Genomic DNA, 25,303 nt, shown 5'->3' with positions numbered 1-25,303 from the left:
TTCCCAACACGAAGAAGTTGATGAGGACAAGCGAGCAGGCGTGGACACTTCCCTCTAGTAGGAATGGCCATGTCACTTTATTGTCATAATAGATACGGGACCACAATTGACATCAGGACCTGCTGCATCTGGAAGCTTGGACCGGTCCAGGGTCCAGCAGGTGGGAAGCAACAGGCAGGTCTTGGGGGAACCCACATAACCAGGGGCAGATTCCCAACCTCACCACTGGCTTCAGCACGACTCAGCCTTCCGTCCTTCCTAGGTGGGTCAAATGAGGACCCAGATTGTTGGGGGCAAGAGGCTGACTCTCCGCAAACCGTAAAAGCCCTGTGAAGCGGTATGTGAGTCTAAGGGTTATGTAAGAAGGGAGGGAGGAAGGAAGTCTAAATGCTGTTGCTGTTTCTCCAAACAGGCAGCCCTCAACTGAGCCTAAAACTGACGTTGTTAAGCGAGACATTGGTTTAGCCTCACTTTACCCACCTTCGTTCTCCCAATGGCTAAGTAAACCATGGCAGTCAATCAGTTGGTAACATGGTTGTTAAGCGAATCCAACTTCCCCACTGTCTTTGCGTGTCAGGAGGTCCCCAAAGAGGATCATGTGACCCTGGCGGGACGTTGCGACCATCATAAGTAGGAATCAGTTGCCCGAGTGTCTGAATTTTGACCATGTGACCATTGGGCAGCTGCAACGCCGGGTGAAAAAGGGTCGTAAGTTATGTTTTTCATTTGTACTTGCAACAAATGAACAGTCAGTATAAGTGAACTGCGGTAAGTCGAGGACCCCCAGTATAAATTTATGGCTTAAAAGTCTAGAGCCCCCCTGGCTCTGATGGAGGATTTATTTATTTATTAGTCTAATTTACAGTCTAATTGATCTCTCCCCTTTTCTAAGAGGTCTGTAAGGGGCGTGCATAAGTGCACTTATGTGCCTAATGTCCCTGGCCTACTGTCTTAATATCCTTTCTATTATTACGTTCTACTTATGTTATGTTAATATGTACTATAATACTATACTTGTTTGACAAATAAATAAATAAATAAATAAATATGCTGCCCAACTCCACAGGGACCATTTTTCCGCTCTGCAGCAGGCGGGCGTTGCTACTGACCGCAGTGATGCACACGCAGCTTTGGGCCACCAGCAGGCGGGAAGCAAAATCTCACGAGAAGACAAGGGCACATGCGAGATTTCAGCAATTTGTTTTGCTTCCGCACATGTGAGGAAGCGAAAGACTGCCAAAATCGGGCATGCGTGTCCCGTCACAAGATTTGGCTTCCTGCGCATGCATGGGATTTCAGTGTTTCTTGGCTTCCGTGCATGCGCAGGAGCCAAATCTCACTCCGACACGCATGGCTGCCCACTGGTCACCCGGAACTGCACAGGCAGCTCCATTTTCGTTACCGGAGCGGCGTCCCTGCCCTCTCCATTTATTAGCCCAATATTGAACCCGATACTGCTCCGCAGGGACATTCAGCCCCTTCCTCCCTTCCTCCCTTCCCCTTCTTTCCTTCCTTCCTTTTCCTTCCTTCCTTCCGCCAGCTGATGTGGCCCAGCGGTGGCGCACTTGCCTCACAATCAGGAGGTTGAGTTCGATGGCAGGTGGTGAAAGGCCGCTTGTCTTTGGCGCTAGCGGTGCGCCCTCTGAGGCCATCACGAGCATGCATATTATTATTATTATTATTATTATTATTATTATTATTATTATTATTATTATTTAATAGATTTGTATGCCGCCCCTCTCCATAGACTCGGGCCGGCCTGTCAGGCATGCACTCGCCCATTGGCGCAGGATTTAGCTTCTGTGTATGCACAGCAAGTGAAATCTTGCACGAGGACACGCACGTGAGCAAGATTGTGGTGATTTTCACAAATATTTTTGCTTCCGCGCATGCGCAGAAGCAAAACAAAATCACCGAAATCTCGCTAGTGCAAGTGTCCTCACAAAATATTTTGCCTGTTGCGCAGAAGCCAAGTCTGATGGGGGACAGGCATTGGGCATGGCCACCATTGTTTGTAGGTAGAGGCCGATGTAGAGCCTCCTGCTTGGGCAGCGGGTTGGACTAGATGACCTTCAAGGTCCCTTCCCACTCTGTCAATCTGCTGAGGATGAGGACGGCGGTGCTTCTTCCCAAAAGGAGGCTGTGGCTGGCCTTGGGAGCCTTCCTCGGCCTCTCCCCTTTACCCTGGGGGCTTTCCCCCGCCAGTTTTCCCTCACAAAAGCCTCGCAAAGCCCCGAGCATCGCAGGCCCAGATGGAGGAAACGCCATTTCCCTCCTGGGGAGGCCTGGGGAGGGGCTCTTTCGGCGGATAAACGTCCCCCGCCCTCCGCCGAGAGCCCACATCCCCCTTCCGAGAACCCGACTCGTCCGTATCTCTCGCAAGACCGGCTTTTTTCGCCCATCGGCAGCAGTTCAGGAAAAAACGAGAAAAAACCCGACAAGGACCCCGCCATCTTGCCATACGACAGACCGCCCACGCGCGCAGGCGCGCACGCCACGCCTCCTCCTAAATCGGCCATTTTCGTCCTTTTCTCCCTCCCTCGCGCGCGCGCCGCCATCTTGCGTTACGGACGTCGTCCGTTCCCCCTTCGGAGGGCCGGGGCCTCGCTCGCTCCTCGTCGTCGCCCCCCTCCCCTCCCCCCCTTTTAGGTGTCTTCATAAAATGCCCGCCGCGCGCCTCGGCTGGGCCCCAAGATGGCGTCGATGCGGGAGAGCGACACCGGCCTGTGGCTGCACAACAAGCTGGGCTCGGCCGACGAGCTGTGGGCGCCTCCCAGCATCGGCTCGCTGCTCACCGCCTCGGTCATCGACAACATCCGCCTCTGCTTCCACGGCCTCTCGTCGCCCGTCAAGCTCAAGCTGCTCCTGGGCGTCCTCCACCTGCCCCGCCGCGCCGTTGACGAGGTGAGCGGCCGCCTCAGGACGCCCCACCTGAGGGAATTCTCTCTTTTGGGGGGGGGGCGGGGGGGGGGCTCTGGTGGGGGTCGAGGAGCTGGTCTCGGGGTGGGGGAGGGGGCTGTCTTCTGGGGGGATCGAGGCAGTCCTCGACTTACGACCGTCCGTTAGCAACAGGCCCTCAAAAAAAAAATTTTTTTTTTAAAGGCACAAGACATAACAAAAGTATTTGGGAAATTTTAAGCCCGCAGTGATTAAAGGTTGGGAGTTCAATTTTGGATGAATTTTGACAAGGGAACCCAGAAGGCAAAACTAGATTGTTTTTTTTTTTTACTGGGGGTGGTTTTTTTCTTTTGGCAATATTTATTATTTATTGTTTATTTCTATCTATCTATCTATCCTTCATATTTATCTATCCATCCATATCTATCTATTTATATCTGTCTATCTATATTTCAGATCTATCTCTTTCATATCTATCTCAATCTATCCATCCTTCCTATCTATCTATCTATCTATCTATCTATCTATCTATCTATCTATCTATCTATCCTTCATATCCATCTATCTACCTTTCATATCTCTATCTGTCTGCCTGTCTGTCTATTTATTTGACTTGTATGCTGCCCAATCCCGAAAGACTTAGGGCGGCTCACAACTATAAAACAGTATGAAACAGTGTAAAATAAATTAATAACGTTAATATCAATTTAAAACCCTTAAAATCTTAGTCCATGCAATCATACTATCACATACATACATACATACATACATACATACATACATACATACATATAGGTATGTCTAAGATAGTATGATTGCATGGATCTAGAATAAAGAATTTTTTCTTTTTAGGAGTAAATGTTAAAAACAATAAGAATTTTTTTTGGAAGAGCCTTTGGGTAGCTTTAAATCTGAATATAGCATCAGTCTGCTAATTACGGGGTGAGTTAGGGTGGGAGACACTCTGGGTAAGGTAAAATATAGTTTAATACTTTACAAGAGTTGTATGCCACCTAATTCCAATGGACTGTGGGGCTAACAACATATAAAAACCTTGGGTTTTATAATAGGTTTTTTACTGTTTTTATCATTTAATATTTGACTTTTATCAATGTATTGTATTATTTATTGTTGTAATCTGCCCTGAGTCCCATGGGATTGGGATAAATTAATAAAATAAATAAATTTAATTAAAAAACAATATAAAAGATTACAATAGTAGCATAAAATATTAAAAAATCAGTTCAATAAACCCTATTAATAACATTCAGACATTCATTCATAAAAGAGGGTTGACAAGGAAGTAGTGGGGGAGGAAGAGAGAGAGGTAGAGGAGGAGTCAAGGAGTAGGTAGGTAGGAGGAGAGAGAGAGAGAGATGGAGGGGAGGGCAAGAAAGAACAAGAAGAGGGGCAGGTTGGTGTTGGTTAAGATAAGGGCAGAATAAGATATGGATCTTGGAACAATGGATAAAAATGTGTAATTATGTATGTTGTTTGTAATATTGGAATGTATGTACATGTTGATTTGTAGGTGAGAAAGTGGAGGGGGGAAAAAAGAATTACAACCGTCTGTTGATGATGGTTCAAAGTTGCAACGGTGCTTGTTTGAAAACTCAGTGACCGTTGTAGCCCCCACACAACCACCCACCCAGGTCACGTGGTCAAAATTGGGACACTCCTATTTATGATGGTCAAGCTGCTCTTTTTGCTGATCTTTTGGCCAGCGAAGTCAGTGGAGAAAGCCCGATGGGCTTAATCACAATCGTGTGACTAACTGCACTGATTCACTTAACAACCGTGGCGAGAAGGGTTCATAAAATGGGGCAGAGTTCACTTAATGAAAGTCTTTCTTAAGGAATGGAGACATTTTGGGCTTGTAAGTCAAGGACTCACTGTGTAAATGTGGAAGCCCCCAAGTGTTGATGGGGCCCTCCAAAGGCTGTGGTGGTGGTCTTTGAAGGACTTTGTGAAGGGGGTGGCCGGGGGAAGATCTGGGGGTCGCTGGGCTTCAGGGTCTGGCTGAAAAGAAGGAGGGTAAGGATAGCAACAGCATCTAGACTTCTCTACTGCTTCCCAGTGTTTTTCCAGCCCTCTCTAAGCGGTTGACAGAATCCGCCTCTTGCCCCCAACAATCCGGGTCCTCATTTGACCCACCCCGGAAGGACGGACGGCTGAGTCCACCTGGAGCCGGGGGTGAGGTCGGAACCGCTGAACTACAGCCGGCAGTTAGCTGAAAGGAGCCTGCAGTGCTGCCCTCTAACCACTGTGCCACCCTGGTTCAGCAGATCACTGTCTTCTGGGCTGTTCCTCGTTTTGTGGGACGATCTGCTTTGCGGAGGGAACTTGGAGCAGGGACCCTCAGAGGGACGGCAGTGCCCAGCTGTTCCCCTTGATTTTGGAGAACCTCCTGAAGGTTGGACCCCCTGCCTCCTCCGTGGAGGGGAGGCCACCAGGAAACGCCCCAGGTTAGACTGCGATGCTGAGAAATAGCTCCGGGAGACGAGGACGCCCATCAAGAAAGCTTCGTCAGGTTGCCTGGCTCAGGAGCAAATAGGTGAGGTATCAACTCCTCGCGGGTGGTGAGGGGCCAGATCCTGGCAGGAGGCCCGTTTCCAAGATGGGGCAGTGGCTTCCGACCCCCAAACAAAGGAGGGACCTGCTTCATTCCTTGGGAAGCGAAGGCGTCAGTGCCCCTCCCCTCTGGCTGGGCTGCTTGAGTAGCCCCCCGACAGGAGTCTCTGTTGGAAATGACTCCCTTCTACTCCTGCGTGGTTTGCCTCCTCCTCCTCTTCTCCTCGTTGGTTCTCAGTTTTGCAACCCAGAGCAGCGTATGGAACTTTCTACTAGTTGTCTAAGGGGGGGGAGGGGTCTGAGCCCTCCCGCTTGCCTCTCGGCCTCACTCGATCTTGGACCGAGGCTGCCCTGGCTTCCTGGTGCTCCCGCCTGCCTCCGGAGCTGAGGCTCCGGACTGGATTTCTGGCTAGCTGCACAAAGGTAGCAGGTGTGATGTCGCTTCTTTGTGTATTTACAAGCCTGACACGAGTCCACCGGCTGTAACTTGCTCCTTGGTGTTTGCTCAGCCTGGAACTAGACAAAGCCCATTTCCTGCTACAGGGCCAGATAAATACCACAGACCTCTGCTTGCAAACACCTTTGCTCTTGGCACAGAAGTGAGGTGGACGCGTCTGGGTGGTCATACTTCCCTTTGCATTCAAGGAAAATGATTGGCTTTCTGTCTGTTTCTCCTGTTCCAGCACCCGGCCCTGCCTTGGACCCTCGGCAGGCTGATTAAAGCCGCCTCCTTAAAAGTCTTCCTCTCTGGATTTGTCTCCATAGGTCTTCATGAAAATTGATATTCTGGCTTGGGAAAATGGGGGTCGTTGTATTGCCTTTGGTGGGGATGCGTAGATTAGGGGAGGCTGCTCTAGGTGTCCTTGAAGCATTGGCCTGGGGATTCTGTTTTGCAGCCTCCAATCTTTATCCTCCTGAATATCCACAGAGGAAATGGAGAGCATAAATATCCAGGGAGTCGTTTTACCCTCCTAACTAAGAAGCAGGTGGGATAAATATCAAACTGGGTTTAAAGGCCTGGAAGAATGGATAGTTCTTGCCTAGTGCTTAGAATTCTAAAGTGACCCTTGAAAAAGAAAACCGAGAACCACTGTGCTTCTTTCCTACCTAATGAATTGCACATCAGCAGGCGCAATTTATGTCCAGCTTCTCTGGCAGAAACCTGGCCTGGAAGCCAAATCTTCTGAGCACGGACTGGCAACTTTTATCAGTGGAAAGATGGAAGAGTCGCAACGAGTACTTTCCCTTCCACATGGGAAGCTTCCAGGTGGGCGAATGAAGGCCGCGCAGCTCTCGTGATCTTCCCAGGTGCTCTAGGGGGGGGGGCGCTCAGCCTCCACCTGTAGGTTGCTTGGAAACAGCCGTTGTGGCCTTGCCAGTGTTGAGAATCCGTCTCTCTCCCCCTGAAAGTGCATATTTTGCTTTAAAAACTGTTTGAGTGAGGGGGGTGCAGCTATTTGGATACAAGGCAGAAAGACAGAAAGGATTTGAAAGAGGCTGGGAGAGCTCTCAAGGCACACTTTTTTTTCTCTCTTTTTTAAAAATACATTTTCTGGGCTCGGGTGAATTAGCCACGCAGTCCCAGGAAAATGTGAGTGGAGGATTTGCAGGAAGCGGATCCCCAGTGGTATTTGGGGGAAAGGCCGTCAGGCTTGAACGAGAGCAGGAGCGTGTGGCTTCTCCTGGGGGGAGAGGTCTGCTGAGATGTGAGGAGCAGGAGGGGCAGTGCAGTGGCCGCTGATTGATTGGTCATCCAGGACACAAGCCAGCTCAAAGGGCATTGGGAGCTGGTGGTCAGGAGGAGGGAGGGGGAGAGCCAAGAGGTTGGGGGGGGGGGGGTTAGCAGGAGGAGGACCCCAGCATCTCTCCACCTTGCTAAGGGTGGGAGCCCTAAGGTAGACAGGTGCAGTATTGGGTCCTGTATATAACAATAACAATAATAATAGAGTTGGAAGGGACCTTGGAGGTCTTCTAGTCCAGCCCCCTGCCTAGGCCGGAAACCCTCCACTACTTCAGACAGATGGTTATCCAACATCTGCTTCAAAACTTCCCCTGTTGGGGCCTTCACAACTTCTGGAGGCAACTTCTGTTCCACAGGTTAATTGCTCTCACTGGAAATTTCTGCTTGCTAAAGTTGGCAAGCTTGAGAAATGCTGGTCTAGAAACCGTGGCCCTCCCACATAGGTAGCTCACAGTGTGGATCCATCATGTAGGTGACGCCTTCATCATTGTAGAAGAAGGAATAAGCAATGGTAGCGCAAGGAGTAACATTCACCAGGAAGGAAAGAAGAAAACAACCACCACACAGGGCCTTTCCTGGATGCCTTCATCCCCTGAAGAAGCAACAGCAGATGAGGAATGTTTCAAAACTCCCAGGTGCACCTTGGCCAAAGTGACACCTCAGCTTCCCTCAACAGGTGCCGGGTAAGAACGTTGTTCGGACGGGTTCAAGGGCATCGCAGCCCACCAGGAGAAGGAAAAAAGACCCCTGTGCAGCCACAGCTTCTTCTAAAAGGGCCCTGGCTTCGACCCACAGCAGCAGCATCTCTTGCACCAGGCTGAGGAAAGGCTAATGCTGCACATCAGGAAAAAACCACACACGCCCCAAAGACTGAACTTCTCCAAAACATGTTAACGTGAACCAGAAGAGCCGCTGCCCTAAGGAGATAGGAAAAAGCCACCACCTACAACGTAAGTGCAAAGGCTACAACAGCCGAGTGCATCCACACACACCCGCCAGCAGCCAGAAGATGGGATTGAAGATGGACAGTGGCCCCTCTGCCTAAGAACGACTCCACTGAAGGACTTTTCTAGATCAAGAACCGGGTGTTCAAGATTTTTTTGCCTCTTCTCAAGAACCATTTTCCACTTAAGAACCCAAGCCCGGAAAAATCTCCCAGGAAATTTGAGAGCGGCACGAAGGCCTGGCCAGTTTCCTGCCATTCCCCCTTTAATCCTGGACATCTGGGGCTTTTCTGGGCTGCCAGAGGAGCCTTTCGGTGGCACGTAAGGAGGATTTGGCAGCCCAGAGCGAACGGAGCGTTTTCCTTTCTCTGGGCTCTTGGAGAGGGAATAAACCACTTTGCTGTGGTGAGTCTCTCACACTGCCTTCCATACACCCAGCACGAGGTTGCTTCCTGGAGCATCTGGGTGTGGAAAGGCAACAGGGGGCCCTTCGCCCTGGCCAGATCAACTCAGCTTCAGCCAAACTGAGGAGTCACCAGAGCGAAGGAAAGGCATCAGCTACAGAGCGAGCGAGCGAGAGGAGAGGGCAGCCCTTCAGCATGGGGAGGAAGAGGAAGCAGGGAGCAGCAGCAGCAGCCGCCGCCTTTTGGTCAATGGAGCAGGAGGTCCCCCCCTCTCGCCTGCCTGGGTTTCTCTTCCTCAGAGGGAGGAGTGTATGGGAGGCACATGCTCCTCCTTCCACCTCACAGTCCCTCTTTCTTTTAAGCCTTAAAATTTTGGATTTTTTTGATTCCCCTCCCCTTCTTCCTTCAGCAGCGACTCTCCTCCTCCTCTTCTTCCTCCTTCCCCCCAAATTCCGAGCTTTTATTTCTTTCCTAAGGGGTTTGCACACATTATTTGCTTTTACATTGATTCCTATGGGAAACATGGCTTCTACTTACAAACGTTTCTACTTAAGAACCTGGTCACGGAGCGAATTAAGTTCTTAAGTAGAGATACATATTATTAATTGCACAGGATATAGACAGATTTCACCTGGGAGGAGGAGACGGGGAGCCTTCTAGATCAAATGAAGCCCCCCAAAACACCACAGAATTTCTGGGAGCCCGGCACTCCAACCATCGCCATCAACAGGCCACCTACAAATATAAATGACGTTTATCTTCCAATCGTATTCAATATACATCATTTCCATTTTATCAGAGTATAAACTGAGCTCCTTCAGGAGGAGGAGGAGGAGGAGGTCTCCCTATAATCCCACTGCTAAGACCCAGGTGGAGCCTCCCGGATATCTTTGGAGAGAAGGCCCTGCTGAATCCTTGCCCGCGAGGCCTCCCGCCTGGGATTAGTCCAGCTCCGGATCTGCCGGTCTTTTGCAGAGGCCCCGAAAACCTGGGCTCCTGCCAGGCCGCGGAAGCGTGATGCCTCTTTGTGGACGGTCATTTCACCATGCTCAGCTGCTGTGCGCTTTGTATTATTTGTGTGACTTGCTTTTTTTAAATGTACCAGATAAATAAAATTTAGACAGATCTCATTTGGTTGCCAGTCAATGTTCTGAATTTTAGAACCTTGAAATCCAACTGGATTATGCTGTACAGTAAATAAGAAATTTTCAAATTATTCATTATGAAAGATAGTGGGAGCAGAAGTGGAAATATTGTATTGTGGGCATAGTTCCCTCTGAGCTGAGCAGTGAGCAATCGCTCACTTAAAAATCATCATCAACTCATAGTTTTCCAAACCTGCCCAGAAGCCGAGAGGGAAAGAGTGAGAGGGAAGGAGAGAGAGAGGAAGAGAGAGAAACAGATAGAAAAAAGAGAGGAAGGAAAAGAGAAAGAAAAAGAATGGGAGTAAGGAAGAGAGAAAGAAAATCAAAATCTAGTTTGAAACTAGCTCAACTATTTAAGTGGCATTTTGATATTGATAGAGTTGCCCTATTATGAGCTCACTCTTATAGACACACAGTACAGTATTTTATTTTGAAATTCTCTGAGGCAAAACAGGGTGGGTTTTTATTTGTTTGTTTGTTTGTTTATTATTTCTGTGCCGCCCAGTCCCGAAGAGACTGCCGCTCAGACACTATACTTTTCTGCCCACCCCCCCAAAAATTAGAGGGAACACTGATTGTGGGATTGCCAAATGTGTAAAATATTTTACAATTCTCAAATGTTTTCCTTCTTTGTGTTATGACATTATTGTCATCTGCATTTGTAGCCAAAGTGGAGAAAGCAGGTAAAACTCTCTCACCTTGGGTTGTTTTGGGAAAAGCAACTTTTTAATTTGTGCCTTAATTCGATCCATCCTCAATTTTTTTTAAAAAAAAGATAATTTTGATTACCATGGTAGATTACTTGCATCTTTCTCCAAACAATACCTTTTAAGGCAGTGTTTCCCAACCTTGGCAATTTGAAGATAGCTGGACTTCAACTCCCAGAATTCCCCAGCCAGCGAATGGTGGCTGGGGAATTCTGGGAGTTGAAGTCCAGATGTCTTCAAGTTGCCAAGGTTGGGAAACACTGCTCTAAGGGATAAAAGAAGAGGAGGAGGAAGACAGTTAAAGACTTAAAACTTTGAAAGGATAGATTAACCAGATGCTGAATATGTATTTATCCCTGTGAATTGGGGAAGAATCAATTCCAGAAAGAAATAAAGGCATAAAAATGACATTTTGCAGACAGCTAAACCTAATAATGATTATACCATGATAAGCATTTATATAGAATTTGGATGCCTTTCATCCCCTGGATTTGCCTGAGTTAAATAAGAGTTTGATGAAGTCCAGGTGATGCCTTTCTCTGAGATGAATTTTCTTGGTTACCCACCAAAACATGCCAGCTATGAAAAGCTCAGTTTCATTTCCGTGAACAGTTGCATTGTAGCTAATGATGCATAGTAATTTTCATAGGTTTCATATCTAATCCGACACTTTTCTGTTGGGGGGGAACCGGTCCTTTAAGCAAATAACGGGCTCCACTCGGCTTCTCACAGAGCATAATTTACTGATAAATCTCCCGGATTCAATTCTTGGGTTCTCAAAAAGGAGGTTCCCACAATGAAAGCCTTGTCTAGGGGCCCCAGTCTGAGGTTAGTTGGGAGAAAGATCAGAAGCAACGGGAGAAAATATGATTTGACTGAAAGAGTCTTAGAGGTTTGGAACAAACTTCCAGCAGACGTGGTTGGTCAATCCAGAGTCACTGAATGGAAACCTGCCTGGGATAAACAGAGATCCATCCTAACATTAAATACAGGAAACAGTATCAGGGCAGACGAGATGGGCCAGGAGGTCTTTTCCTGCCATCAGTCTTGTAGGTGTCTATGTCTAGTCAGGATTCTGGAGTCCTGCAGCTGACCACGAGAGGACTCAAAATAGTTCAATGGATTTTATGCAGCATTGTGTGTGTATTACTTTGAAAATAAGATTGCAGCATCCGTTATAAAGCTGCAGTTCCAGTGTTTGAGTCGCACATTGAAAACATGGGGGTTCTGTTGGACAGGAGCTTTATTGGGGTGCAGGTGCTTTTTCCGGGGGGGGGGGTGTTCCCAGTGCATGAGGGCTGAGAAGGGACCAGGGCCGGCCACGCTTCTGCGTCTCTGGACGGCCGCCTTCCTCACTAATTGAGGGGCTACGGGCCGAGTCTCAAAGTTCCAAGCAATTTTGAATTTCCCATTCTTAATTTCTCTCTCTCTCTCTCTCTCATCAGATGAAAAGCGCCCTGACCGAAATTATCCAGCTGGCCACTTTGGATCCAGACCCCTGGGTCTTAATGGTGGCTGACATTTTGAAGTCCTTCCCGGATATCGGCTCCCTTAACCTTGACCTGGAGGAGCAGAACCCCAACGTTCAGGAGATCTTGGGAGAACTGCGAGAGAAAGGTAAACCGCTTTCCCCTTGCCCAGCGCCGGAGCGGTCTTGGCCCAAACCCCAGCGTTGACCCTTCGCAGGAAGACCTTGTTTCCGAGGGAAGGTCAATGGATTATTAAAAGACACCCAGTATTTTTCCAGAGTATAAGACGCGCATAGAATTTAGACGTGGAAAACAAGGGGGAAAAGTATCCTCAACCAAATGGTGTAGCAATATATTATTTAATTAAAAAACCCACTGCAGCAGAAGACTTTTTACAACTTTCAAACCTGACGCCTTTCAGACCAGTGGACTCCGATTCCCAGAACTCCATGGGGAAATTAGAAAGCAAAACCACGCCTGTTTGGGTGGAGAAAGGGCCATTTCCCCCCAATTTCTTTGCAAAAATGGGGTGGAAAAAGGGCCCGGGGAGCCTGCGGATACATTTTGGGGGCTGGGAAATGGTAAAAATGCCCCCGTTTTTTGTGAAAAATTGTTTTATTTATTTATTAGATTTGTATGCCGCCCCGAGTCTACGGAGAGGGGCGGCATACAAATCTAATAAATAAATAAAATAAATAAAATAAATTTTTGCCATCTCCCAGTCCCCAGGAGCTGCCAGCAGGCTCCCCAGACCCTTCCTCCCCCCTCCATTTTTGCAAAGAAAAGGGGGGGGCCCCAAAAATGATCCCTTTTTGCAATTGGGGCATTTCTGCCCTTCCCCAGCACCCAAGAACTCTCTGCAGGCGGGGGAAGGGCAGCCACAGTGGCCACGTTCGGTGTATAAGAGACACACGGACATTCCCTCCCCCTCCTGTGGGGGCGTGGTGGGAAGGCGCATCTTATACTCCGGAAAATACGGCAGTTTGTCGTGTGCAAAGCGCTTCCCTTGAGCAGCTCACCTACCTATGAAAACCTCTTCCCTCCTGAACCTTATTTAACCCTTTCACATATTTAAATGTCCCCCCCCCCTCTCCTCTTCTTCTCTGGCGCTGGAGGAAAGGGCCCCTCCCGATTGACGCCCCCTGTGTCTTTGATCCAGTGAGCGACTGTGAATCCTCCGCCATGTTGCCCTTGGAGTGCCAGTACTTAAACAAGAACGCCTTGACCACCTTGGCCGGGCCCTTCACGCCGCCCGTCAAGCACTTCCAGCTGAAGCGGAAGCCCAAGAGCGCCACCCTGAGGGCCGAGCTCCTGCAGAAGTGTAAGTAGCCACAAGCCCCCGCTGGCTCTACTCCCAGGAGCAGAGGAGGAGCAGGCACGCAGCCCTCGGCGTAGCAGCGGCAGGGGTTCCTCTAGGGACCAGAAGTAAAGACAGGGGCTTGTGACGGAGGGCGGGACCCCAACGCAGCAGGGAGGAGATTTCAAGAAGAAATAACAAGTGTTTGATTTCTTTCACAAAACCTCTGAAGTGAAGAAATTCTCCCTCGTTTGCACCTGGCTCTCCTGGGAAGGTTGTGCTCCATCCCGTGGTGTGAATGTCTTCTTCTGGGAGAGACTCAAAAGCCTCCAAAGCTTGAAATTAATATGTGGGGGTTTTCTTTCTTTCTTTCTTTCTTTCTTTCTTTCTTTCTTTCTTTCTTTCTTTCTTTCTTTCTTTCTTTCTTTCTTTCTTTCTTTCTTTCTTTCTTTCTTTCTTTCTTTCTTTCTTTCTTTCTAAGTTGGATGCTAAATCAGATTTGTATCATCTCTCCAGCTGCTGAGACGGCGCAACAGCTGAAGAAGACGGCCGGAGTGGCTTTCCATGCCAAAGGAAGAGGCCTGGTGAAGAAGATTGACACAACCAGTAGGTTCTCCTTCTCCTCCCCCCCTTTGATGTGGTTGGAGTGCAGCCCTGCAGGCCCCTCCGGCTGACCCCCCCCCTGCTGCCAGCCCTTGGGCAGAGGGAATCTGACCAGCAGCTCCAGGTTGACCAAACCTTCCCTCCTCCCGGGGTGGGTGACAGGAGGACCCCGAGGGTTGGGGGCAAGAGGCTGACCCTCTCTGTCAACTGCTTCGAGGGGGCTGCAAGAGCACTGGGGAAGGGGTGCGTGAGTCTAAATGCTATAATGCTAAGTTGGCCATACAAAAAAACTGCCCCCCCCAGGGGTTCCTGGGTGGGTGTAACGTAGGTGGGAGGTGTATGGTCAAGGCTGCTGGAGAAAGCCAGGGGCCTCAGAGAGTTTGCCAGCTTTTGGGTGAAGCCCGGGAGGTGCCCAGGGGTTGCCAGCCGGCATCTCCTTTCCCCGGGGGTCCCAGTGAGGGACGGGAGGAGTGGGCGCGCTGCCTTGAGTCCCTCAGAAGACGGGCGGCTGACATCTACGTTTTTCTTTTTTCCAAGCGCGGTCTGAGGCGTTTCACCTGCGTTTCGTGGCCACTTTGGGCTTTTGCTGCCCTGGTTCGGTCGAGTGGCTTAAAGCTCAGTATTTAAAAACATGTCAGTCTCCTCCCCTGGAATCGGCCTCTGAGGCCCCTGTCCTGCCTGTCTTTCAGCTCCCCTCAAAGGGATCCCAAACCAAGCTCCCTTCAGGACCCCCACCGCCCCTGTCGTCTTCAGCCCGACCGGGAACCGGACCACCATCCTCTCCACCAAGGTCCCCCTGTGCAAGGAGAGAGGCGTCAAGGTACCTGCGCGTCTTGGAGGGTGGACCTCTCCTCTTCAGCTGCGAAGGGCTTGGCTTCCCTGGGGGCAGTCTGGGCCCAGAAACAGCCCAGCCCCCTCGCTTGCAGCCCCTGGGGCGTCTCCTTACAAACACCCAGTCGGGTTCTCGGGGGTTGCAGGTTTAGAAGCTGATCCGTTCGGTCGTTCCAAGCACCAGGGGAGCATTAACGCCGTGGCTCAAGGCCTCCCAAGCTTTGTCGAGCCCGGCCTGAAAGAGCAGATCAAGGGACCCACGGAGGAGCCACTGGGCCAAACCCTCTGGCTGTGCCACAAGTGAGAGAGTGACCCTCCCCTCCCTGTCTTTGTAGTACCTCGACATCAAAGAGCTGAAGGCTGTGGATTCTGGGCGGGAGGCGAAAAGAAGAAGGAAGACTTTAGGTGCGTTGAGTGGATCGGCTGGGGGGGGTTGGAGTGGGGGGATCGCTGGGGGTGGGGGGGGCTGCTTGCGGGGGAGGCCCAGAAACGGGGAAGGGCTTCTTCTCCCCCCCCAAAAAAGGATCCCACCATCAGGAACGCAGGGCATGTCATGTTGTGCAATCAGAGTGCGATTGTGTACAATCCTGGACTTACAATGGGCCCGGAATTCCTGCTCCTAGGGGAGACTCTGGTCAAGGGAGCTTTGCCCCACGCTACAACCTTTCTGGCCACAGTCGTGAAGTGAATCACGGCAGCCTAGTTTAGTCTCACGGCCGTTGAACGGACCCGGCCTCCCCCTGGGCTTTGGGGCAAGGTCCGGGGCAACCCCTGAAACGCTGCGACTGTCACAAACAGAAGCCAGGTCATGGGTGTGAAAAATGGCCCCGGGTCCCCTTTTTTTCACCGCCGTCGTAACTCTGGTCGCTAAACAAACTCTTGTAAGTTGAGGGTCGCCTGTCTGCAGGCCACGTCCCGTTTTTGTGACCAGCCAGGGGAGAAAGGGAGCCCTCCCTCCGCGTGGGCCTTTCCTAGAAGAACCCAGGGGTTGGACTTGGGTCGGAGCGATCCACTCGAAACCCCCCCCCCCCTCAGCCATGGAATTCTCCTGCATTTTTTCCACCCTCTAGATACGGACGTGGTGGCAAAGCAGGCGAAGGAGGAGACCGTGGTAGAAAACGCCACGCCCGATTATGCTGCGGGCCTTGTGTCCACCCAGGTAGGGCCTTCGTGTGTCTCAGAACCATTAGAACTCGGAGCCTACGTTCTCTGAAGAGCTCTTGCTCCAGAGCTACACTGAGGGGTCACCCTCACTGAGCGGTTATTACTTGGTGTGTTGTGTAGGTGTTTGGGTGGTTCAGGGTGGAGCATGGGGGGTGGGCAGGGCATTTTTGTTTTATTTATTTATTTATTTTATTTATTTTATTTATTTATTTATTGGATTGTTATGTGTGGCGGGACTGGTCTCTTTCGTTGTAGGTGTATACTGTGTATACACATACAATGACAATATTTAAGCTCCTCCCCAATTAATAGGGCGAGTGAGTAACTTCAAACCGTCTTTGAATTTTTTGAATATTTACATCTTTGCACTTTCAGGTGGGTCAACACCCATATATTTACATTCATATCAATATATGCTTATACATTTGTACACAATTCTGTGTAATGTTCCATCTCTTACTGTGAATTTGCAATTCTTTTTTTTTCTGTGTCCATTTGTCCCACTTTCTCCAGGTTGAATAATAACCTGAGTCCTTTTGATGGTTTAATTCCATAGATAGTAGGTCCATTTCTGCACATTCATATATTTTTTAAATTACCACCATTCACTTATTAGTTGAATTTCCAACCCGCCCAACGCTTTACAGACTCTGGGTGGCCTACCACAATTTAAAACTATTAGCACAACAAACCCCAGAATATAAAAAAAACATTCATTCTACATTCAAGAAATGCCAGGGTTTCCTTTCGGGAACTTAAACCTTCCCGGCCTGTTTGTGGAGGGATGTTCAGCTAACAGGTGTCATGTCTTTAGAACAATGTTCAGCACTTCAGGCTCTTTGATATATTTGAGGCTGTTTTTAAATCTAACTCTTTCTGGATGGGGTTCTTCCTTGTATGGTTCTCAAATGATATTTAAATTTACTAGTTTGATAATGCTGGTGTCATTATGAGTTTTTGTCTTAGTCTAGTCCAGTGAGGGCAAACCTCTGGCATAGGTGCCACAGGTAGCATGTGGAGCCATATCTGGTGGCACACAAGCCGTTGCCTTAGCTGAGCTGCAACATGCATTTGTGTGTCAGCCAGCTAATTTTTGGCTCAGCCAGAGGTTCCGAGAGGGCGTTTTGGGCTTCCAGGCCGGGGGGATGGGCGTTTTGACTCTCCTCTGGCCCAAGGGAAGCCGTGGGAGCCTGGGGAGGGCGAAATACCGGCCTCCTGGGCCCACCAGAAGTTGGGGAACAGGCCGTTTCCGGCCTCCAGGGGGTGGGGGAAGCTGGGGGTGGGCCCTCGCGCATGTTGGATAGAATGCGCCCGTGCTCTTTCTGCACCTGAGGGGAAAAGGTTGGCCATCCCTGGTCTAGTCACTTGAATAGACAGACGGGTGAGCAGAGCGGAAGTGCCGTTTCCCCACTCTGGAAGGGGATTTTGTGTGTGTGTGTGTGTCCATCCGTGTGGTCCTCTTGCAGAAACTGGCTTCGCTGAACAACGACCCGGCGCTCGCTTCCACTAGCTACCTGCCTGCAGCGCCCAGCGCGGTGCCGTCCTCCTCTTACGTGCCCGGCTCTGACTCCCAGCCAGGTCAGTCACCCCCCCCCGCCTTGGGTCACTCTGCCTCTGGGCGGGTGGTTTAAGTGAGGGCGTCAACACAGGGTTGTGCGAAGGGATTGTGGCTCAGAGTGCGTGTGTGGAGGCTGCTGCCTTTGAAGAAGGACGTTCTGTCCCAAAGGGAAAAATTCTCATAAACATGAAAGTGGCAGTTGAGGAAGGAGAAAAACCCGGAGGAGGAAAAGGAGGCAGATGCTCTTGTGTTGCCCCTTGGGGCCAGGAGCTGTGGAGGCGCAGGGGTCAGAGGGCAGCACTGCAGGCGACCTCTGCCGGCTATTCGGGTTGACTCTGCCTCCCGTCCTTCCCAGGTGGGTCAAATGAGGGCCCAGGTTGTTGGGGGCAAGAGGCAGATTCTGTCAACTGCTTAGAAACACAGAAGACTGAGGGCAGGAAAAGACCTCGTGGTCCATGTAGTCTGCCCTTATACTATTTCCTGTGTTTTATCTTAGGATGGATATATGTTTATCCCAGGCATGTTTACATTCAGTCACTGTGGATTTACCTACCACGTCTGCTGGAAGTTTGTTCCAAGGATCTACTACTCTTTCAGTAAAATAATATTTTCCCACGTTGCTTTTGATCTTTCCCCCAACTCACTTCAGAGCGCTGTCAAAGCTCTGGGAAGCGGCATATAAGTAGAGGGGCTATTATTATTGTTGTTGTTGTTGTTATCATTATTATTTATTAGATTTGTATGCCGCCCCTCTCCACAGACTCGGGGCGGCTCACAGCAGTGATAAAACAATATACAATAACAAATCTAATATTAATAGTCTAAAATAAGAATTTAACATTAAAAGCCTAAAAAACCCCATTATTTAAAAAGCATACACACAAACACGCCCTACATAAAACATATGGGAATATGTCAATAGCACAATGTGAAATAGCATTTAGACTGATCTATTGCTTCACGGTGCCTTTAGCGGTTGACAGAATCAGCCCCTTGACCCCAACAATCCTCCTTTGACCCACCTTGGAAGGATGGAAGACTGAGTCCAGTTGGAGCCTGGCGAGATTCAATCGGCCAAACTGCTGGCAGCTGGGGATCAGAAGTAGCTGGCACTCTAACCACTGGGCCACCCGGGCTCTTGTTTATTTATTTACTTATCCATTTGATTTTTATGCCTTTCTTCTCCTTAGACTCAGGGCGGCTTACAACATATTAGCAACAGCCCTTTTTAAAACAGAGCCGGCCTATTGCCCCCCCCCCCCCCCCACACACACAATCCAGGTCCTCACTTGACCCCCCCCCTCCCCTCGGAAGGATGGAAGGCCGAGTCCACCTCTTCATGATCTTCCTTGACTGAAATACCTTGTGCCTCTTCTTGGTGTTTGCTGGGAGGGTCCTAGCTCTTGCTCCCTTGGTTTAGTTAGCTAGTTAGTTTATTTAATGTATTAAATTTATTTAAATATACGCGTGTGTGTTTATTTGTTTGCCTTCTATGCCTCAGGGCGGCTTACAACAATAGCGCAGTAAAGAAATGAAAGTCCACTATTAAGCAGCAAAACCCCCGTTGAGCTGAATGACCCATAGGGGCCTGAATGCATGTGGGTGGCTTTCCTGTAGGTTTGTTCCGTGCAGCTGTTTGCAGCTCAGAATTCTGTGCCCCAAAATAAAAGCCCTGCCCCCCCCTCCCCCCCAGGTCACCCCAAGAAAATTCAGATTAAGGAAGAATGACACACGTGGGGCCCTCGGAGAGGGGTGGCATACAAGTCTAAATAATAATAATAATAATAATGATGATGATGTTTGTGGTGGCCGTGGGCATTTTGCGCTGCATGAAGAAGCCCGTGCGTAACGTTGGTCTTCAAAGGTTCAGAGGGAGGAGGGGGAGGGGCAGGGAGGGGATGCGGACAGGTATGCCTTAATGAGCCCTTCTACTCTCACAGCCTGTTTGTCCTGACATCCAGCTGGCTCCGCCTGGGACCCCCTGCAAGCTAAGGAAGAAGCTGCCTCGGCCGCCACCACCACCACCGCCGCCGCCACCCCGCCTGCTCTCCCGGGGGCTCAGTTTAAGCAGCGGACGCCCATGTACAATAGCCACTTGAACCTGACTGCCTCCAGCACGACGGCATCAGCAGCAGCAGCAACGGCGGCAGCCCCAACCGCAGAGTCCCCGGTCTCTCCTCCGGCGACCTCTACGGCCACGCAGGGACCACCAGCCGTTCTTCAGGACGTCCCGGCCAAGAAGGGCCTCTCTCTCACGGTAAGCATCTCGTGCCCCCCTCCCCTCGCGGTGGGTAGTCACAGGTGGTGGATGCTCCTGGTCCCCCTCTGGTCATGTCGGATTCTGAGGGGGGTGAGCCAGGCCCCTCTGGGTACCCTTGGCCAGGGTGGGTCACCGGCTGATGCAGAGAGCGCGAGGGAGCCTGAGAAACCACCAGAGGGCGATGGTGGGAGAATGGGGGAGTGGTCCCGGTCAGAGAGTGAGGAAGACATACAAGAAACAAACCTCATTTAAATGCGTCACTAGCGGTCCGGCATCTTCGGATTATTATTAATATTATTAATATTAATATTATTATTTATTAATTTTGTATGCCACCCCTGTCCATAGATGCCTCCACGGGCCCAAAAGTATTAAAATGTTCTAATTGATAGGAATTGATAGGAAAACAGGCAGTGCCATGACTGTGTGTGTGTGTGTGTGTGTGTGTGTGTGTGTGTGTGTGTGAAATAGAAAAATGGGGAAGGTGGCCAGAGTTTCAGCTCTGTGGAAGGTTTCCCCCTCCCCCCCTGTTGTTTTCAATGGAATGTTCCCTTGGAACTCCTTGCAGAAGGAGCAGCTGTTTGCAGCCCATGAAATATTCCAGATGGCCAACAAAGTCACCAGGCGTGAGAAGGCGCTCATCCTCGGATTCATGGCGGGATCCAGAGGTGGGTACATTGCTAAGCCAACACCGGAAGAGGCTTTTGTGGCTGGGTGGTTTTTGGAGTGCCGGCCTCTGATTGGTTGCCTCGATGCCGGGTTCCGGTGGGTGGGTGGATCTGAGCCCCTTGAGTCCTTTTCCAGGGGGGTTTCATGATTTGCTGGTGGGAGGCTGGGAGGAGGGGGAGGGGGAGGAGGAGGGATCGGGGGTCGTACCTGCTTTTGGGCGGGTCATGGACAAGCAACCAGGTCAATCTGTTAAGGCCCAGGCTTTCCTGGAGGACTTTGACGGGATATTTGTGGACCTCAGTGGCCGCCAGACTTCCCGCTTTGAAGGCGTTGAGAGCACCACAAGGGGGGGGGGGCGCGTCAGTGGAGTTTCACGATAGCTGCGTGGCCCAGCCCAGCTGCTCATCTTCTGAGGCTGGTGACCTTTTGGAGGTCCTCCTCCTCCTCCTCTTAGGTGGCTCCTGTGGCAACCAGAGTTTTGTGGTGCCAATGCTTGACTGATGCTACACAGGCCACTAAGCTCCTCTGACGCCCAGACGCTGCCCAGTTGCTAAATAATCTGATTGATTGGGAATAAGGATAATCTATAACTTTTACCTAAAATAATATTTAGTGGTCTTTTTTTGTACAACTTTTAGATGTAGACCTAGATTGGGAAAAAGTGTAGGTGTCTTATACATCGATTTATCATAGAGCATTGTGGTGCTTTGTCCTTCTACTGGAAGGCAAGTGGCCAGGGTGTCTTCTCCTGGAGTTCCACTAAACAAAGATCTCTGAGAAAAGAGTTGAGCTGCCAAAGTTTTTCAGGCATGCGATCAGAACTCGGCAGTGAAGATGATTTACTTTTACTTGATGTGTGGTGTCCACCCAATGATCCAGCGTGGTCTTTCGAGACTGACGGACGCCAGTGGTGTCGACAGGGGTCATGGAATCCCCGATAGGCAAACTTAGTTTAAACAAAGTGGCTGGGAAACATACGGCTGGGGGGGGGCTAGAAGGGAAGGGGCTGGTTTCCTCCTCAGGTTTTGTCCTAAGTGATGTTTCGGACACTGCTCCATTCTTGGGAGGGGCCTGATTTCGAAACCCCCGACTTCTCCTCCCCCCCAGAAAACCCGTGCCAGGAGCAGGGCGACGTGATCCAGATCAAGCTGAGCGAGCACATGGAGGTGATGCCAAACGCCGACGGGACCGGGAGCACCACCATGCTGGTGGACACCATCTTCGAGATGAACTATGCCACCGGCGAGTGGAGCCGCCTGACCAAGTACAACCCCATGACAAACGTTTCTTAGGAAAAGGATCCCGCGACGGGGAGACGCAGACCAAACAAGACCCTCAAATGAAGCCGGAGCGAGTGCGTTGCGTGTCGACTGCGGCAGAACGACATTCCCGCGTAGGACTCCTTGTCAATCAGCCCGCGTCCCGGCTACGCTTGGCCAAAGTAGGAAGACAAAAGAAAGGAAACGGCAACGCCGGCCTCTCTCATTGCTCGCAGGGTTGTGGCGGCTCAGGGCAGACCGGGGGGGGGGGGGACTCCTGGTTTGCCCGCCTTCTCTGAGAAAAGGGCAGTGTGGCCGATTTTTCCAGCAAGGGACCGACCTCCGTTGGCTTTCTCAGTTCTCTGGTTTAGAAAAAGGCCCTGCTACTTTGGACCTTTCTGTTCTCCTCACCCCCCCCCCCTTTTTTTTTTTTTGGTAGTTGCCTTGCAAGTAGCGCTTGTCACTTGGGGGACCAGGAAAAAGCCCGTAGGAGTCACAATAATAAAACAGCCCCCCTTTCCCTCCCCTCCGAGTGGACGTCCATGCAATAGTCACATAAACCTTTTAACCTGTTAAAAAAGGGGCCAACCCCCCACCCCAAAGCTTAACAGTTTCTGTGGTGCAGGGGGGTGGAGGTAGCTTCCCTTGCGTTGGAAGTTGAATGGGCAACCTTGGAATTGAACCAAAATGGTTCAGTTGATGAGGCAGGGCTGGGGGGGGGGGCATCGTCCTCGCTGAGGTCTCCCTCCCTCCCCCCTGGAGTTGTGGGCAGCCCCTTAGGAAGGTTTCCTTAGTTTTCCGCGCTCCCTCCGCTCCCTCGTAGTCAGCCCTTTGAATTGCCGGCTGAAGAGTTCAGTCCTTTGTGCAGAGGGAGAGTCTGGAGGAGGGAGGGCTCTCTCTCTTCGTGGTCGGCCTTGTAGGCGGAGGGTAGGGTCCTTTCCCATAAGCGGAAGGTCAAAGGGGAGGACTAAGAATTGGGGCTTGGCCAAACTGCCTCCGGAAACAAAATCCTGAGCCCCCTCTGCAGACTCGGGGGCCCAAAAGAGGGGAGGGGGGGCGGCCTTCCAGGTTTTCCTTTAACCAGTAGCCGGAGGGGGTCTCTTGTTTCTCAATTCTTCCCGGTGGGCCAACCAGCAAGGGGAAAAGTCCCACCAGAGGTTCTTGCGCAGCTTCGTTGGGTTTAACATTTCAGACAGGCCTGACCCTAGAAGCAGGATGTGGACGAACAGGATTCCTTTTAACCATGTTCGGTTTTATGCAGCATCAACATGGCTTGTTCGGGTTATTTTAACAGGCCACGTTCTTTCTTAACCTTAGAAGCCTTCTCCCCCCTTCTGTTGGCATGTAGCGTGATGTGTCAAGAGCATGTTCACGCGCGAAGGCATTATTATTTACTGTTTGTTGGAACATGGGGTACATTACAATTCCTCTTTGAGCCAGAAACCTGGTTTGAAGTTAAAAGATGGGGCAATTTTCTGTAGAATCCTTGTGGAGACTTGGATTCTATGGAAAACCACGGTCTTTAACTTCAAACCAGGTTTCCAGCAGATGTTAGTGGTTCTGCTCTTAAATTAAGGGAGGTCTCATCCCCTCCCCTCCCTTCTATAGTATTTAGCCGGGGTGGGTGGGGGAGCCCAGTTGGTGTCTGAACAAGTCACAAGACGCCCCCCCTCCCCTATTAGAAGCCGTGGCGGCCACGCCCCCTTCCGGGGTGGGATTCCCCTGGGTGGATTCCAATGAGTAAGGCGGCTTGTGTGGCGAAGCTGCGTATCTGGGAGGGTTTGGCCTCCCCCGCCAGAGCGTTGAGTGGAGTCAGAAGCCGCCTTCGTCCAGAGTCCTTGCAGAGAAGGGTGGGAAGCTCCTGAGAACCCTACGGGCGTCCTCCAAAGACATCCTCACCTAGACCCTCCTCTTTGCCAAGCAGGGGGGGGGGGGGGTTCCGCCTCCGGTTTTTGAAAAATCCGATTTGTACCAACACTGTAAATTGAGGCACCTCTCTGTCCAGGGAGAACTTCCCCCATGCCAGACCCCCCGCCTCCCTCGTCCTGTGCAGAGTGGGCGGCATATAAAGACAAATAATACATAAAATACGCCTGCCCCTTAAGCCCCGCCCAGGGAGGCTGGAAGGGGACACCGGAGGGGCCAGGGTGGGGGGACAGCAGGCGCCCCCATCTTAACAGAGCAGAGCAGCCAGAGTCTCCATCGGTTGTCAGGCTTGGCCTAGGAGGACCCCCCATTTGGAATTCCGGCCGAAAAAGACCCAACGGCCAACCCTGCCCTGAGTTCTGGTCCTTTTTTCCCAGGGAGGGAGGGGGAGGAAAAGATCTTTTAGAATTTAGTTCTAGCTTGAAGATTATTTCTTCGTATCCAACGGCCACGAGCATCAGGCAAGCGGGAGGGTGATTGTTGAAACACGCAGCTTCCCACTTAGCCAAAGGGGCCCCCCAGAAGCCCTGGGCAGCCTTTCCTCGCTGTGCCCCTCCAGCCCCAAACCTCGACCACCCAGCGGAAGAGAACAGGCCAGGCTAGGGACGGAGCCCCCAAGGCCTCTGGGAATCCTGGTACCTTTCGGACAAGCAGAATGTTGGTTTTGTAAAACGTTGCCTATCTAGTAGAGCCGGCCAGATGTTTTCTATCTATTTTGTTTTTAGTTTTTTTGTACAGATGTAAATGCAAAAACCTCAATGTCCTCGAGTACGTATTTTCGGCATAATATCTGTAATAAAGTTCAGATTTTTCTAAGTACATTTTTCATCAAGGCAACCGCAGTGTTATTCTTTGGCCTCCTTATTGTAATCGTGTTTATTCCGTTGTAAGCTGCCCTGAGGTCACTTACGGGCAGCATAGAAATCTAAATAATAATAATAATAATAATAATACTACACTGCTCAAAAAAGTAAAGGCAATACTCAAAGAATAGATCTGAATGGACGAAATATTCTTATGGAATCCTTTGTTCTGTATAAAGTTGAAGATGCCCAACAGCAGGTGAAATTGAGGGTCAGTCAGTGTTGCTTCCTAAGTGGACAGTTGGATTCCACAGAAGTTGGATTCACTTGGAGATATATTGTGCTGCGTAATTGTTCCCTTTATTTTTTTGAGCAGTATATCAATACTAATAACAATACCTACTACTACTATTAATAATCCTCGGCCTGACTCCCGAGGGAGAGCCCAAGTGATGTGCTGAGGGGCAGTTCTCTTTAGACCCTATTATTCCACTGAACAGGCTGGGCGAGTGGAAGGCCTGGCTGGCAAGAGACTGCTGGCAATTCAGAAGGGGCAGAGTTTAAATATCGCGTTCACGAGGTAAGGGCGCCTCTGCCCCCTATTCCACCACTCCAGGTACTTTGGGGACCGAGATGCTCGGGTGGTTTCCAAACAAAATTTGTAATCTCAAAAGACAAACTGTATTTTACCTTTACCGTGTTTTTTCAGAGTAGAAGACGCACCCTATTCCTCCCTTATAGATGCTGATAATTAGGGTGCATCTTACACTCTGAATGTAGCTCCCCCGCCCACCCACCCCACCCACGACTAGGTGCTAACGATCTTCCCAGCTCTGACCTTGCAGGCTCTTTCATTGTTTCTCTCGGCCAAGAATGGTTTCCAAGCCCTAAGTCTTTGCAGGGTTTTTTCCATTGCTCTAACTTGCTCTGAAGAAGTTTCTTTCCAGACCTAACCAGGTGCTCACAATGTTAGCAGCTCTTATCAGCTTGCAAGCTCTTTCATTGTTACTCTCCGCAAAGAATGTTTTCCAAACCCTGTCTGTGGGGAGGGGGG

At 50.4% G+C, this 25,303-nt stretch overlaps 1 protein-coding gene across 1 annotated transcript; it reads left to right on the top strand.

Annotated features, from left to right (window-relative positions):
- The first annotated feature begins 2,542 nt into the window (after nucleotides 1-2,542).
- On the top strand, nucleotides 2,543-24,265 carry NELFA (negative elongation factor complex member A). The gene is made up of 11 exons (XM_070751457.1): nucleotides 2,543-2,904; nucleotides 11,856-12,027; nucleotides 13,039-13,200; nucleotides 13,693-13,782; nucleotides 14,469-14,599; nucleotides 14,946-15,015; nucleotides 15,681-15,769; nucleotides 17,241-17,352; nucleotides 19,294-19,589; nucleotides 20,161-20,260; nucleotides 21,369-24,265. The coding sequence occupies exons 1-11, from the start codon at nucleotides 2,695-2,697 to the stop codon at nucleotides 21,551-21,553; spliced, it is 1,617 nt and encodes a 538-aa protein (XP_070607558.1). The 5' UTR covers nucleotides 2,543-2,694; the 3' UTR covers nucleotides 21,554-24,265.
- The last annotated feature ends 1,038 nt before the right edge of the window (nucleotides 24,266-25,303 follow it).

Source organism: Erythrolamprus reginae, chromosome 4 (assembly GCF_031021105.1).
Source record: "Erythrolamprus reginae isolate rEryReg1 chromosome 4, rEryReg1.hap1, whole genome shotgun sequence".
NCBI lineage: Eukaryota > Metazoa > Chordata > Lepidosauria > Squamata > Dipsadidae > Erythrolamprus > Erythrolamprus reginae.
This window is presented reverse-complemented; position numbering and strand designations above follow the sequence as displayed.

Excerpts from the sequence above, each read along its gene's own strand:
- NELFA (XM_070751457.1), top strand. The coding sequence starts at position 2,695 with ATGGCGTCGATGCGGGAGAGCGACACCGGCCTGTGGCTGCACAACAAG. Across the intron at positions 12,028-13,038 it reads GGGAGAACTGCGAGAGAAAG|TGAGCGACTGTGAATCCTCC; the intron begins GTAAACCGCTTT and ends TCTTTGATCCAG. Across the intron at positions 19,590-20,160 it reads AGAAGGGCCTCTCTCTCACG|AAGGAGCAGCTGTTTGCAGC; the intron begins GTAAGCATCTCG and ends AACTCCTTGCAG.